The 17,144-nt window shown below is 44.2% G+C and overlaps 1 protein-coding gene across 1 annotated transcript in view; it reads left to right on the top strand.

Moving 5' to 3' along the window:
- The first annotated feature begins 3,258 nt into the window (after nucleotides 1–3,258).
- Nucleotides 3,259–17,144, top strand: part of LOC118080763 (netrin-4-like) — a 67,121-nt gene continuing 53,235 nt past the window's right edge. Inside the window, exon 1 of the mRNA XM_035106497.2 lies at nucleotides 3,259–4,282. Coding sequence (XP_034962388.1) covers nucleotides 4,195–4,282 — 88 coding nt within the window. The 5' untranslated portion in view covers nucleotides 3,259–4,194. The remainder of the gene's footprint in view (nucleotides 4,283–17,144) is intronic.

Raw genomic sequence — 17,144 nt, 5'->3', positions numbered from 1 at the left:
TGAAGTGCTTCTTACTATCTTAAGTCTTACACACATGGCCCACAAATGCCTTGGGGAAGAGAAAGAAAAGAATGAAACATTTTTGCAGAGCAGGGAATTAAGTCAAAGGCACATTTGCCAAGGGTGGGGATAATAAGCCTGTTATCAGAGCGCTGCAGGCCTGGAAATCTGGCTGGAAGAAAGGAATGAAGAAAGGAAAGAAAGGAATGGCTGGTGGAAATTTTGCCTCTGAATATGTCCCACTCATGCAGTCAGTCAGAACTATTGCAGAAAGAGATTAGAAAATCCACTTTATGGCTCCAGTAGGCAGTAATCAGTTCTGGTGATACCGTACAGACACTCAGGGGCTAAAAACAGAGAGTTGTGGAAATCGTAATGTGACCCAGTAAACAGACTGCTTGGGAAGATATAGAAACTAGGGTTCAAACCCCACCTAATCTGCAGATTCGCTGGGTGGCCTTAATGAAATTTCTGTCGTTCAGCATTGACACACCATCTGTAAAATGGGTATAATGCAGTGATGTATTTGGTGGTGTTGCAGCAAGAAGACAGGAAAGGATCGCAGCAGTGAACAGTGATCAGTATGCGTGTACGCAACATGCAAACATAACCACACGCATAGTTGTGGAAACATTTTGTGACTGTGGGTAAGCCGGGGGGGGGGGGACTTCAAGTTGGCAGGGCATGGTAGTGGCCCTCTAAGGCCTCTGTATCTGGCCCTAGATACTCTTCCCAGGCCACACACTCTCTCCTCAGGCTACATTCATCACTGGCCTGCTTCGCACCCCAAATATTTGTGCCCAGCAGGAAGGTGACCTTGTGCTCTCATAATGCCTTCTGCTTGTTTGGGTGAAGGCTAGAGAGGGTGAGTGTGAAAATCAGTCGAAACAAAATTAAAAAATTCCTTCCAGTAGCACCTTAGAGACCAGCTAAGTTTGTCATTGGTATGAGCTTTCGTGTGCATGCACACTTCTTCAGATACCCAGATCTAGTGTGGTATTGCGTCCATCAGGAGAGGTCCATGTGGAGTCCCTTTTTGTGTAACATCTTTTCGGTGGTAGTTGGTGGTCAATGTTCTGTTCATTAATGTGTTGGGAGAGTGGTGGTTGTTCCCCAGTAGGTTGAGAGATGTTGTGTTGTGGGGATGTTGTTTGTTCTACTTTGTCTTGTTCTTGTGTGTGTTAAAAGTACTCCTTCAGGCATAAACGGCGGAAAAATGCTTCCAAGTCCCCGCAGAACTGAATCATGTGTGGGGATTTGGCAGGGCAGAAAAGACTGATTCCTCAGCTGGGCTGAGTGTTTGCTGTGAGAGATTGACAATATTGTTGATCTTGTTGTTTTGATTAGTAGCCTGTAGGTTGGAAAGGTTAGAGAGTTTTTTGTTTTTCTGTTTTTTCCAATAACTCCAGTTGAGAGTAGTAAATGGTTTGTTTTTCCTTGTGGAACTCTTGCCAGGCTGGGTGATTCCTGGTAGAGTTGTCCTTATATATAGTGAGAGTAATACCCCTGAGTAATACCCCTCCCCCCTCTCACTATATATAAGGATCTGGTGACTTCTGTTTCACTGTATCTGAAGAAGTGTGCATGCACACGAAAGCTCATACCAATGACAAACTTAGTTGGTCTCTAAGGTGCTACTGGAAGGAATTTTTTTTTTTGTTTCGACTATGCCAGACAAACACGGCTACCTACCTGTAACTGTGAAAATCAGATAACTGCTCTCCCACTTTTGCCTCTGGTCGCACAGACTTGGTGCCTGCCAAGAACCCCTGCCCCTTATTTATTTGTAATAAAAAAATAAAGGTTACCCTTTGTTGTTGTTCATTGCTTGGAAGGGGCTTGTCTGTTGTGTGAGGGTTTTGTTGTTGCCTGTGTTAGAACATAGAACATTGCCCTGAATCAGGGCATGACCCATCCAGTCCAACATCCTTTTTGTCAAAGTGGCAAAAGAGTTTTATCACTTTGCGGGGGTACGGGGGGGTAGGTATTTTTGAAAGTAGTTCTGAGCACCACCAGTTTGTGTGTGTGTGTTGTTGTTTTTTAATCTGTGATGTGGGTTGGCAATGCCCATAACAGTTTCTTAAATTTTCAAATCTGCCTCCATACGCAAAAGCGGCTGAGGACCCCTCTAGTCTTTTTGCTGTAAGAGACTGCCCTGGCTCTCCTTATGGAACTTTGCCCTGGCTCTCCTTATGGAACTTTGCGAGGAGAAAACACGGAGGACTGATTACAAAGTTGTAAAGGGCTGGGCTGGGTTTCAATATCGTGAAAGGGCAGCTAATGGTTATGTATTTTACTTGCAAAGCCACTTGTGGGATATTCTGTCTCAGATGCAAAAAACAAAACAAAAAAACCCCACCTTGGCTGGCCTTGGGAAGGACACACCTTGACTTGGAGCAGGGAAGTGATCTACTGTTTTGCCTCTGGCAGCAAAATAACTTTGCATGAGCCTGTAAACCCCAGGGAGATGGAGAAACCCCAGCCTGCACTGCAGCCAGTCCGCCAAAGCATTGCTTAGCTTCCAACCAGCTGCAAAAATTCAATCTTACTTTTCCTTGCTTAAATCCAACTTCTGCTTCTCCTTCCAGACAGGCTCTGGCAGGTAATTAATGCTGCTCATTAATCAGCATCCATCCTTAGTGGTCGAAGAAGCCACTAAGCAGGACAGCACATGTCCGATCACAGCAGCAATTTGTTAAACCCTCCTTATCGTGGACCACTTTGCCTCTGTCGCCCGCCTGCCTTGGTGCTATGCGCATCTGGCGCCTGCTGCTGTTGGCCGTTATGACTGACGGGGGCGCTGCAGAGACACGAAACGACCCCGAGCCTGGCCGGTGCGAAGGGGGAAGCAACGGAGGAAGGAGCGCTTTCCCCGCGCGTCGCCGCCGGGCATTTGGTTTTAAAGGCCCTGGACAAGAGCAGCGTCGGAGCTGGAGGCTTGACGGGCTCTTGCGAACCGGGGGAAAAGGAGAAGCTCTGCGAGCGAGCAAACACGGACACGTGCGTCTGGAGAACGGCGGCAAGCAGCCTAAGGAGTGCGCAAGTGAGATGAAAAACACAGACACGCACACGTATAAAAGGACAGGAAGAGGATCGCATGTCAGAATAATCCCTTTTGCAGCCAGACGGGGCTAGAGGGGACCGAGGTGGCCGGCAAAGGCGATCGCCGCGGGGTTGGGGCGGGCCAGGAAGAGAGACGCGAGCAGCTCGGCGCAAAGAAGCCTCGCCTCCCAAAAAAATTAGCTCATCGTCATTTTTTTTTTAAGAAGGCACTGATCCAAGGCACCTGAAAGTGAAGGAAGGGGCTATTCTCCAATCCCCACAAAAGCCACCCAAGCCCAGCGCTGCCCTGAATAGTAGTAGCAATAATAATAATAATAATAATAATCCATTTTCTTTTAAAGCCGGTGGAATACATAGGATCGCCTCTGAGAGACCGGCGATAGTCCAAAGTGGGTGGGGGAGAAGGCCGTGCTTCGGCGACCGAGGAGGGGGTGGTTGTGGGGTGAGAGGGTGGTAAAACAAAGGCGGCATTGCCCTCGATTGCCCTCGCGTTAGAGAAGCGCCAAAGCGCGAGTCAGTCCTGCGCGAGGAGGAGGAGGAGGAGAGCCGAGTGGAAACATTTGGGCGGCCAAGGGAAGGTCCGAAGTGAAATCGAAAGTTGAGCGAACTCCGAGGGAACTTTCGCCCTCCGAGCTGCGTCGTCGCCTTGACCCTGCGAAAGGTCGGCGGGCGAGGAGGAGGAGGAGGAGGAGGACCAGGCTTGCTCCGCTCGGCTTGCTGTGCCAGACGTGTGAACTTCACCTCGTCTCGGGGGGGGGGGCGAAGCGGGGAGGGGGCGAAGGGGCTCTTCCCCGAAGCAGGCAGCCGGCGCTCTGACTGAAACCATTGGGAGGCGATGGGCGGCTGAGGTGGACGCGCCGGGGGAAGCGAAGCGGCCGCGGAGCTGGGAAGCGCGCCTTAGATCCGAGGGGGAGAGAGAGAGAGAGAGGAAAGAGACACGCGCAACGGGTTCCCACCCACCCCTTCAGGGAAAGAGAAGCACGAGGAGCCCGCAGTCATCGCTGCCCTGAAGGAAAGTGTTTTTGTTTTGTCTGCTCTGCCCCCCCCCCTCAAAAAAAAGAATGGTCATGCGGGCACCAAGCTTGTAGAAATATAATCATTATTATTATTGCCCTCGCGCCTCCGGAGAAGATGGATTTCCTAGGCGGAGTCATGCAGCATAAGAGCATAACGCTGATCGTATTCCTGGAGTATATTATTTCTGGCCATCCTGGAGCAGGTAAGCGGAATTACGCATAGGTTTCCAATCAATGATGGGGAAAAGCTTTAAAGCCTCTTCGGAGTGTTTATTTGTAGGAAGAGGCGAAGTCGTCCGTTCTTTCTTTCGATGTATATAGCCCACTCTGTCACCGAGTCCAGAGGCTGGCAATACCTGTGTTTCATCCCCGCCTAGGTCCCGGTTGTTCCCATTTCAAAGCCAGAAAACAGAGGCACAGAGGACGGTAATTCTCCCAGAACCATGCTGCACTGGGATTCAGACCAGGTTGAAATGGGATTACTGGTTTTTTCAACAGTGAAATCTTAGGCAAGAATTTTTTGGTTTGCACAAATGCTCAGATGCCAGGCTCTACTATAAGGAGAGCCATGCAAGATTGAGAGTTATGATTCCGTATTCAGCACACTGTCGTGTTTGTTGCAAGTACAGTACTTATAGAATCACAGAATCATAGAGTTGGAAGAGACCACAAGGGTCATCCAGTCCAACCCCCTGCCAAGCAGGAAACAACTTGAGATAGGCTGTGACTTTGGGTGCATAATGTATGTGCATATCACTGCTTTGAGTTTGGACCTAGCACATAGGATAGTGTTGGGAATAAACATATGCTAATAAGAGCAACTTTCAACTCATGCCACAAAATGTGTCTCCCTCACCAATATGCACTGTTTCTCAGGAAGAGCATAGCTGTGTTTCAAACGCTCTCTGGTGAGGACTGAGATGCATTAGTGACGTAGAGCATGAACCATCCCCTCCCATCTGCATGTAGAAGCCCTCCAGTGTGCTCCTGTCTGTAAGCATGAGGCTGTGCCCTTGATGGGTCTCCCTCAGTGCTATCTACACTGATAGGCAGCGGTTCTCCAGGATGTCGGACAGGAGTTCTTGCTCAACCTGATATGGGGGTGCTAGAAACCGAACGCAGGACTAATGGCATGTGCTGAGTTATGGGTAGCATCGCTCCTCAACGATCTAAGGAGGGAGAACGATGGTCCTTCACAATTTGTGACCCAAAACACTGAATGCAGTCCTGTCTTTGGCATTACAAGCTGTTCAGGAACATACTTTCAACCTTGTTTCCTTCATGTGGCCTCCTCTACAAAAGGTAGCTATTTTGTTTGTAAATAGAACATCTTCTGTTTATAATATTTATAATTATATAATTGCACCTAGGGGCACCCTTGGAATATCCTGGGGGTGGTGGTGCAGGAGGCCATATGGCCCCTGGTTGAGAAACACTGAGCTAGAGCCCCACCACCTCCACCTGCAAGGGAATATGTTGCCCCTATGGTGAGTGTACCATAACGCACTTAGCCATTCCCAAGAACACAAGGCCCTCCCACACTTTTCATTGGTCGGTTCCACTTCTGTGGGAGTGGTCAGCACTCTAGGAGCCTAAAGAGACTAGTGGACTGCTGGATAGAGCCTTTTATCATTAAGAGTAGGTGGGCATATTGGCCGATGGTTAGCGCAGCAGAAGCGAGAGCTCAGTGGCTGTGGGGATCCTCTCATACACAGAACTGCATTTGGTGAGGCCCGATTGTGGCTTAGTTTTTAGACATTATGGCTCTTGCGTAAGGAAAGCCGCATGGTGGTAGTGAGCCTGTTGTAAACATTGAGTAAGAAAGGAAATGAACTCCACTTTGATGCTCTTTAACACCTGTAAAGCAAGGAGTCCATTTACTCTGCCAAACAGTAGGGCAGGCTATGTTAGTTTTGACCATGATATTCAAATTGTAGAGGAATTTGTTGAGAGGCAATCAAAGGGAATTCCTGGTTCTCAAATATACTTGTGAAAACCTAGATATCAAGGTGCATGTATGAAGTTTCAAATATATCCAAATTCCATTCAGCTGCATTTTTTCAACTCCAGATCTCTGTACAGCTTTCTATCTGCTGCACCACACCAGGCTGCATCTTCCGTCTATATACAGCTCCGTAGCCCATGCTTGCTACTTTGGTTCTGTGAAACAGCAGATAGGATGCAACCCCCCACCCCTTCTTGCCAGTGATTACATTGGGTGGTGGATTATACCCTTTAGCTTGGTTGTTCCTTCTTCTTTCCCATTTGTTCAACAGCTCTATGAACCGGTAAAACTGGTGTGAGTGTTTTGCTTTTTAACTCAGTGATGGCAAGCAAAGGGAAGCGGTCAGTAGTTTGGTTTTGTGTTGGTGAAAAGCATAATAATAATAATCTTGTGATGTACAATAGATGACAGATTATGGAACAGATGAATGCATCAGACAGTGGCTTCTCCCATTATCTATTCTCATCAGAATTGTTGTCACTTTCCATCAATCATACACGGCAACAATAAAATTTCCCCTTTATCCTGTAACCAGTATAAAATGTGTTACCATATTGACATTTAGCAGCTATATAAAGTTAGAACCGGGCAGAGTCTTCATACATTAGGGGCAGCATGCCTTGCAAGGTTTATATTACTCTGTCCTGGACTGTCGGATGTTATTGAAGATGTGCCACTGTGGGACTGCATTGGTTTGAGAGCTAAAACCTCTTCACTGACCCTGGTGACTCGGGTGACCTCAGCCATTGAGAATCAAGCCTGGCCTTATTTGCATAGCCCCACCCTTTCGTGATCTTATGGCCAACAAATTTCAAAGGGGATTAGACAAATTCAGGGAGGATGAGGCTACGGTACCAGTGGTTACTAAACCCGATGGCTATGTCCTACTTCCATGGTTGGAGGCAGCATGCTTCTGAATTCCAGTCACAGGAAATTGCAGCATAGCTGCCACGTTATCCCTTTTTTAAAGGGATTTTCCCTTATGCTGAATAGGCTTCCTCGCGAGAAAAGGGAAAACTTGGCAGCTATGAATTGCAGCAGGGGAAGAGTGCAGTTGTGCTCAGATCCTGCTTGCTGTTTCCTCACAGGCATATGGTTGGCCATATCGAGAACAGGATGCTGGACTAGATGGGCCATTGGCCTGATCCAGCAGGCTCTTCTTACGTTTTTATGACCAAATTCTGGCTCTCCCTGCTTGATCCCCCTGGATGCAAAGCTTTTGTACAATAGTGATACAGTATTGCTGAAAGACTGACGATCAGAAATTGAGGGATGAAGTTAGAGCGAACTGGTTGATATCAGTGGGACCATGCTGCAGTAGTTGGTTACTAGACTAAGTAGCATGGGTGTTTCAGCACAATTAAATATGTTTGGCTGCAGTAACCCCCCCCCCACTTCCCTCAAACAAAGCAGAAGCAGAGGAGGTGACCAATGGAAAGTAGGAAACCATTTCAGATCCATTTTAATATTTCTTTAAGGGTGAAAGGGTAAATCAGGCAATAGGAGAGATGTGATTAGATCTGAGGGCTATGAATTAAGCAACAAGCTAGCATTCTGGTTATATGCCATCTCTGTTTTCCTTCAGAGGTTAGATAGATATTTCAGCAGTTTATGGTGAAGCTTTAAACAACCTCACTTTCCCATTTTACATTTAAATACCCTACTGCAGTCTCCACTGGGAAGAATAGCTCTCAAGATAACTTTAGTTTAAGCTATTTCATATCATAAGTGTCCCATTTTAAGTGATAATACAGATGGGAACTTCATCCATCCATTCGTTTGTTTTGCATGCTGCTTTTTCCATACACACCAAAAATGTGTGGCATCACTGTGTGGCAGATTCTGACCATGTTTAGCCAAATATTCAAAGGTGACCTCTTCGGACCTTCTTCTTCAGCATGCAGAGGCCTTAGACTGAAGCAGGCATGGACAGAGCTTAGGTGTTATATCACTATAGAGTAGTAAATCCCATCTTCTGCTCATACGTACCTCTCTTACCAATATTAGCTAGATCAGCCTTTACAAATCTGATGCCCTCCAGATGTTGTTGGACTATAAAGCTCATGACTGATGGGTGTTGAAGTCCCAAGAACATCTGGAGGACACCAGCTTGGTATAGGCTGAGCGAATTTTCCCCCAGATTAAGCTTCTTTACACAGTAGCACATACTTAAACCATGAAATTTGCTACCACAAGATGTGTTGATGGCCACCAATTCAAATGCCTTCAAAAGGCAATTAGAATTATTACGGGATACTTGATGCATTGCAGAATTATAACAGCAAACAAGAAAGATTACAATTTCAAAGAGCCTATGCATTTCAACAGTTATAAAGGAAGGGGATAAAGGGAAGAGACAGACTGCTTTAAGAAGTTAGGCTTCATGGAACTGATTAGCCTACTAAAATGTATATATAAAGAGGAAGGGACATATATAAAGAGCTTTTCCATTGCACCGTTTAGAATTAAAACTAGCAGCAACGCCTTTTTTCAAAAAGTTGGTTGTAGAAAGACTCCCATGGTTTTCCATTGCTCTCAAATGGAACATGAAGCATTGTGTGTGGTGTGACAACAGGAGCCTATGTACCATGGGTGTAGCCTGGATTTATTGTGGGGGGGGAGGCAGGCTTTATGTTGGGAGGGCAGAACCGAGATATCTGCAATGCAATTGGTTGGTTAGTTAGTTAAGTATTTCTATTTATTTACTTTATCTTGGGGGGGGCAGCAGCACTCCTGCACCCCCACCCCGACTACGCCCATGCTATGTACAGTGGAACCTCATGTTATTGTTACGTACCGCCCTCCTTACGAACGCTTTAGGTTATGAGCTCCGCTAACCCAGAAGTAGATGCTCCTGGTTGCAAACTTTGCCCCGGGATGCGAGCAGAAGTCACATGGCAGTGGCGTGGTGGCAGCAGGAAGCTCCATTCGCGAAAGCGAGCCTCAGGTTAAGAATGGTTTCAGGTTACAAACAGACCTTCAGAACAAATTAAGTTTGTAACCGGAGGTACCACTGTACCAAATGTGCTTGATCTCAGCTGTTCTTGAGAAGCAGTGGTGGCCCTGGCAGTGCTCCTGGAGGACATGCCATTATCAACATCCCGTCCAAGAGGATGAAGGAGAAGCCGACTGATCGTGATGAGCCATAGTTTGGATCTGCCCAATTCTCTGCATATAAGATTTTTCAGGAATGGGAGCAGTAAGGTCATGGATGCCTACTCACATCCTTGGAAGAGATTCTTCTGACAGCATAGAAGAAGAATGGCAGAAAGTAGACTATGATCCACTCCACTGGTGTGGATGCTTCACCTAACATCTGCTGGTTCCTGGGATCATTGCAGGGCTAGGTTGACCTTAACTAATTCAGCAATACATTTCTTCTGTTCTTAAGCAAGAGTGCCTACTCAGGATCCCTTAACACAGATTAGTTATGCCAAGTGTGTGTGTATTTTTGTGTAAAATACACTTTACTAAACTCCAGTAAAGAATTTAAAGTGCTTTCCAGTGGCATTCCACTCTTTCAGTGGAGCGAGAAACCTGGCCAGTCTACCCTATATACTGGTTTATTTATTTTTCCATACTGCCTGTGGTTTTGTTTTGTTTTTTCTTAATTCATAACATGGCATCAATGGGTGAAAGGCACTCAATAGCAGGGGCAGACCCACTAACTTGAAACATCGAAAAAGGATGGGTTTGCATAACTTCTAACTTGGAACATGTGGTGCTATCATGCAAAGGTTGCTGCAGACCCACTTTTCAACCCACATGCAGCCAGCAGAATTTGGTAAGGCTATGCACACTTAAAATGCAGCTGGGTCATTCTTTTTCTCAGTGTGGTTTGCAGCTGGTTTGGGGGCAAACATATCAAAACACAGTATTTTCCTAGATCTGGATTGTGGCTAATGCCATGTGCATACCACTTCCCAAACCAGCTTATCTGCTCTCAGCCATCAGCCATCTGAAAGGTTGCCCAGCTTTTTGATTACTATGTCATTGCCAGAGGCTCCAAACATTTGCCAGAAGCCCTCCGACAAACAGCCACCTTGCTGAGCGACTCCCCTGGGATAGCATCGTAAATGCATAAATAGTTGAGTGGCATCGATTATTGCGCAACGCCATCTATCAACAGCCAGGCACCATCCACCTTGGTGACATACAGCCCCTCGGGAGCGAGAAGAGGAGGGCGCACTACAGCCTTGATTGTTTAGCCTTGCATGAATTATTCAAGGAGACCCTTTTGGCATTCAGGGTAAGTCCCTGGTTGCCGGAATCCTCTGCCCCTTTGCCCGCCATGCCCCACTTCTATGACCCCTCATTTCAGAGAAATAAACCAAGTGACGGATGGGCTGCCTTATTGGGAGGCCAAGTGATCTCCAGCACATTAATTGCTTCCAATGCAAGACTCTTAATCGACTGCAGGTTTTGATCCGGCTCTTCCCACCCGCCCCCCTCTCCACTCACTTGTCACATGGGCTCTCCTACTCTGCTGTTCCTAATGACACAGCAGTTCAGACAGGAACCATTTATTGATGTTGCTGCATTAGCAGGCACAGCAGATAAGCCTCCTTGTCATCACCACTGATTAGAAAGCCAACTGTGCTCTTCCCCACTCTGCCTGCTCCATAAAATGCATTTAGAAAATTGGTGGCGGGTGGGGGGGGGAGTGGAGGAGAGAGAGAGAGAGAGAGAGGCAGTGGCAGTGGGATGCTTTCCGATTCCATCTCTAGGAATGAAAAGAAGCAAATTTCCATTTTAATTTTGAGCAACGGGGCGAGCGTCATCTGTATTCATCTCCTGTCATTCTTGCATTCTGAGGATTCATTGGAAACCAGGGCAAGTCCCCAAGCCTCAACCTCCATACAACTTCCCTCTGAGGCAAATATAGCTACTTCATTAGCCTGGGATAAAATGAGAGAACTTAATGAGTCCGAACTGGGTCCGAACTGGGTACCTCACATAAAGTGCCTATCACGGACATGCAGGTATCCAATTGTATTAATCCATTCTCTTCTAATGTGAGTAAGCTGAATATGTCCTCAGATATTATTGCTGAAGACCCGATAGATAATCCTTCTGGCGATGTAAACAAATTTAATGGAAATGTGCTCCCCTTATCGGATTGACCATTAGTATCCCCTAATCAAAGATCTCTCCAAACCTTTTCAATTATGTCTTGGAATGTAGCCGGACTTTTGTGTAAATTAGCTGATTCTGATTTTATAAATTTTCTTACTCTACATGATATAATCTTCTTGCAGGAAACTTGGTCCCTCAAACCTTTAGAAATTCCAAATTTTATCACTTATAATTTACTTGCTACCAAAATCTCAAGGAATGGACGCCCCAAAGCCGGTCTGATCTGTGGTATTAAACAGTCTTCTAACCTTAAATTTAATTATATCAGAAATATTGGACAGTATGCTCAACTGTTATCATTGTTTAATGCACATAAAGAAATCTTTCTTCTAAATATATATTTCCCTCCCATAGAGTCGGAAGCTAAATCAGATTCTGGTTGGAATACAGTCTCAGAAGAGCTGTATTTAATACGCAGTAAATTCCCCAATGTCCCCCTGATTATAATGGGAGACACCAATGCTCGAATTGGATCAGACAATACAGTTCTCTATAAACGCTATGTCTCAACTTTAGCCGAAGATTCTCCACTTCCACTGAGATTAGGGAGAAATTAGAAAGATAATATTATTAATAAAGCCGGAGGGAAACTTTTACAATTGGTTTTGGAATTTAATCTTACATTTTTGAATGGTTCAATATGGCCTGATATCCCAGGAGAATTTACCTTCTGCTCCAAAAGGGGCAGGAGTGTAATCGATTATTCTCTAGTTTCTGTTGAAATCTTAGATGAAGTTTCCTCTTTTACAGTTGTAACCCGCTCAGAGAGTGACCACTTTCCAATTGTTTTAGAGATGTACAGAAATCCCAGAAACAATGATACCTGTCCTCCTATTAGTGCCGACAAGACTATCTATGCGAAAAGAATTTATATAGGAGATAAAAATAGGGAGGATCTATTAGCAGTATTTGAAAATAACCCAGTTATTTTTGAACCTTTGGCCAACCAAAATCTGATGCCTTTGGCAGACAATGATTACTATTATAATACTATACAGGAATTATTCTCTTCTTTTTTAAATCTTCAACTCAGCAACAAACCTTCAAACAAGTATAACTGGTTTGATAAAGATTGTATCAACCATAAGAAAGAACTTAGAACCTGCCTAAAAGAAGCTTCTGTTACCAACTCCCAAGATCTTTGGAAGATCTACTTTGAAATGAAAAATGCTTTTAAGAATATGCTCCTAGAAAAAAAATTCATGTCTGCACAAGCCAAATGGTCCAAAATTGTGGCTGCACTAGAAATTAAAGATTCTAAAACCTTCTGGTCACTTCTCTCAATAAAAGCTACTACTGATTTCCCCAATATAAGGGATGAAGCTTGGGTTACGTATTTTAGCTCTGTTTTTTATGATCCTCAAGCTTTTACAAAGAAGAATTTTAAGTCTCCTGCGGCAAGAACCATACAATTTCAAATTACTGAAGAGGAGATGAAAAGGATAATTCTTTCGTTTAAACAGGGAAAATCCCCGGGTATGGACGGCATCTCAATAGACTTGCTGAGACTAAATGTGGAATGGTGGGCCATTAATCTTGTCCCGCTTTTTAACTCTATTTATCATTCAGGCCTTGTACCAAAATCGTGGAATAACTCAATAGTGGTGCCGATCTTTAAAAAAGGCGATAGGAACTGTCAAGAGAACTATAGACCTATTAGTTTGTTACCATGCATAAGCAAAATCTATGCTAAATCCCTGCTTATTAAACTGGAACAATGGATGCTAACCAAAGGTCTGCCTGGTAAGGAACAAGCTGGTTTTAAGGCAGGCTCCTCAACACTTGATCAATGTTTAGTGTTAAGTCATCTTGTAGATAAATATGCCATAAAAAACAAGCGAAGACTTTTTGTGGCATTTGTAGATTTAAAAAGCGCTTTCGATTCAGTCGATCGTAACAAACTGTGGACCAAACTGGAGCACCTTGGTATAGATCCACATCTACTGACACTGATACAAAATTTGCACTCTAATAACCAAATATATGTTAAAGTTACAAAAGATGGTAGACTTGCAGGTCCAATCTTCAACAATCGAGGAGTTAGGCAAGGCTGTGTCCTGGCACCCACTCTATTCAATCTATTCTTATCTGATTTACCATTATTTCTTCAAAATGTAACCTCTCATATTCCTTATTTAAACAATATCCCACTTTTTTATTATTATATGCAGATGATGCAGCAATTATCTCACTTTCTTCTTTGGGTATTAAAAAATTACTTAAGAGCTTTTCAAACTTCTGCTCCCTTAATAATTTAAAAATCAACTATGACAAGACCAAAATTATGCAGTTTACAAAAAGAGGGAACCCAAAAAACTATATAATCAATGGACATCTAATACAGGAAGTGGAGCATTTTAATTATCTGGGGATTGTATTTAAAAATAATATGAACTGGAACACACACATCTGTGCGGCAATAGCTAAGGTTAAAGGGACAGCCCACCATATCAAATCTTATTTCTTTTCTCCTGAAGGAAACAGATACATTCCAGCAGTACTGCAAGTAATTGACATGAAACTTTGTGCCCAACTTTTATATGGCACCCCACTGTGGATTTCAGGTGACCTTAAGATGCTGGATAAATTCCATGCATCCCTTCTGAGGTCATTACTAGGACTCGCAAGTTCTGTAAAATATGAAACAATATGCTGCGAGCTGGGAATATTGTCTTTATCAGCAAGAGCATGGCTGAGGACCATGAAATATTGGATCTTCCTGCATTACAGAGCCCTATCCCCTAACTCTCTCCTGTATGATCTTTTAAGTGATAATATAATTTACAATCTATCATTGATTTGTAGGAGAAAATTGAATTCGATAGGGCTTAACTTAGTTGACTTTGAAAATTCTGATCCCAAAGACATCTGGGAAATTATTAGGAAGACTCTTATAGGAAAAAGTGTTCTCTCCATGCTTGAGGTTGCAAAGCACAGCACCTGTTCTCCTCTCCATTTAAATCTCCCTCTGTGCAGAGATTTTCAAAAGGGATACATGACAAATTTGAAAAACCACGAACTGTGTAGGCTGTTTATGCTGGCCAGATTTAATATGTTCCCCTCGATGATGGTGAGAGGAAGATATTTGGGTCTCCCAGAATCAGAGCGTCTCTGCAAATGTAGTAAACAGGAACCTGATACTTTGGAGCATATTTTCTTTTCCTGTGAATTTGGAACTCATGCCAGAAGACAACTATTAGAGGCCTTGCAACTCAATTGGCTGATTTCCAAACTACCAACCGTTCAGGTCCTACTATCGGACAGGGATGATCAAATTACTACAGCCGTAGCTGAATTTTTGAGTGCTGTCCATGCAGAAAGGCTGGGCCATTACAAAGAGAGTTAGTGCTCCTTAATTGGTAGGTGGTGTGGCAGTGTTTGGTGTAGTATTTATATATATCTATACTCTTCCTGGAGTTAAGGAACTGACTGGGATAAGCCTTGCTCAACTGAGTCTGTATTTTATATAATCTGTATATAAATTTTATGTGATAATGTGTGGTTTGATATGCCTAATAAAGGATATTTGAACAAGTCTACTTTTGAAACAGAGCCGTGCAAACAGGGCGATTCCATAGTTCTTGGGTTAGATCCAAAAGTTCCCTTCTGTATGGGGGAAAGGCGCAGCTGATCACCCCAAAGCCTGTTTTACAGCTCGTGCTGGAGCAGAAGAAGGTGGGAAGTAGATCGGGATCGATTGGTGATTTGCAGTACAGCAGCAAGGGTTTCTGACTCGCCGTGGTTGGACAATAGCAACAGCAAAATGACTCCCACCACCGGGAGTTGGAGGAACCAGACATGGATTTTAGTGGGCAGAACTCGGTTCAGTTCTGGTACTTAGAACAGATCCCTGATCTCACTGCAAGTTCAGAGCACTCGTGTTCTTCAATTCTAAGTTCTTCATTTCCTTTTGCACCTGGCTCTGGTTGTTAGATCTCTAGTGAAACACAGAGTACATCCTACAAGGCTTAAGTCTGCCTTCCCCTGGGCTAGAGGACCGTGCAAGAAAAGTGAACCTAAATCCAAAGAGGCGCTTCCACTTCCATAAGCAGACATTTGACGCTATGGGATTCTTCCACTAGTTCAACCTTCCCCAGCCTGTTGCTGGACTACAGCTCCCACCATCCCTGAACATGGTTCTTGCTGGCTGGGGCTGATGCGAGTTCGAGTCCCAACCATCTGGAGATCACCAGGTTGGGAAGAGGGTGTACCAGTGCTTGCACAAGCAACTGCAGAAGACAATTAGCTGCTCTCCCTCTCCCCGATTTCCAATAACTTTAAATCCAACTCACTGATTTTAGTTGATATACTTTAGAAATAATAATAATAATAATAATAATAATAATAATAATAATAATAATAATATATTTATACCTCGCCCATCTGGCTGGGTTTCCCCAGCCACTCTGGGCGGCTTCCAGCTGAATATTAAAAACAGTACAGCATCAAACATTAAAAACTTCCCTAAACAGGGCCGCCTTCAGTTGTCTTCTAAAAGTAAAATAGTTGCTTATTGCCTTGACATTTGCTGGGAGGGCATTCCACAGGGTGGGTGCCCCTACCGAGAAGGCCCTCTGCCTGGTTCCCTGTAATTTGGCTTCTCGTAGTGAGGGAACTGCCAGAAGGCCCTCGGTGCTGGACCTCAGTGTCCGGGCTGAATGATGGGGGTGGAGACGCTCCTTCAGGTATACTGGACCGAGGCAGTTTAGGGCTTTAAAGGTCAGTACCTTTAGTGTGTCCTGCCTTTTAAAAAACTTTCTGTAGGTATGAAAAGAATAAAGCCATAGAACTGTGAGAGGCCCTAGTTCAGCATGATATTCTGCAGCAGAAGCATCCTGTGAAATTGTGACGGAGGTAATGGAAACGAGCAAGGAAATGGATTTGGAACAGGAACAGAAGATGTGTAGCCTCTGGGTAGAAAAACTGGAAGTGAATTCTGATTTTGACTACCTTTAGAACGGAGCTATCAGCTACTGATTTGCTACTTCCCACTTGTACTTATTATTGGAACTCATTTTTTTCATGCACTTAGGGCCATTTGATAATTCAGTATTTCTTCAGATGGTTTTATGGCACTGTCAAGGCGGGCTTGATCATTTTCTCTCAGGGCAAGTTCAAGCATTCAGGTCTTATTATCAGCTGCTACATGAAGTAATACCGTACTGGGCTGCCAGTGTCTTAGGACTGTTGCCCTAAGTGTGGCCATGTGGAGCCCTCTCTAGTTTGCTCCTCCTGCTGGCAGCTGCTTCTAATAGCAAGTTTTTGTGTGTGACTCATGGTACAAGCACTCCAATTTTCTCCTTATTCTGTCTCCCTGCCCTGTTTTCAGGAGGTCTCACAGCCACAATAAATTATGCACGCTCTTTTCCATAGCAAAGGGTTTCAATCAATGCATGCATCGTTTTTTTAAACAATGATTTGAGAGGCAGAAGGTAGATCTGTATGAAGACATTTTAAGAAATGTTTCTTCTGCTGTGTTTTATCCTGTGTATTTGTTTTTAAATGACTGACGAGCTTGACTTGCATTATGATCGTATTGTGCACCAATTAATTGGCCCGGGTCCAAGAGCTTTTCTCATCTCACAACTGTTTCTTGCAAAAATCTGATCTTACCAGCCAAATTGGTTAAGCAAAATCTCTTTTTTGGCTTTTCCACACGTTTGATTCAGTGGGTAGGATCGGGTTTTCACAAGGCACAGCTGCGGAACGAGAATATGTCTCAGACCCAGGCAAATTAATTGGTACACAATGCCATCAAATTGGGGTCAAGTGAAACTGAGGATGAGGGCCATAAGTTTTTGTTTTTGTTTGTTTTTTTGCAGAAAGCAAATAATAAATGCAAATAATAATAACAATTAATAATGGTGTTAAGTGCTTGGTAGGGAATCCAGGGCTAGGGAGGGACTGGGTGGTAGACAATTGTG

This window comes from Zootoca vivipara, chromosome 2, assembly GCF_963506605.1.
Source record: "Zootoca vivipara chromosome 2, rZooViv1.1, whole genome shotgun sequence".
Lineage (NCBI taxonomy): Eukaryota > Metazoa > Chordata > Lepidosauria > Squamata > Lacertidae > Zootoca > Zootoca vivipara.
Note: the sequence above shows the minus strand (reverse complement) of the source record. Positions and strands in the feature narration are given on the sequence as shown.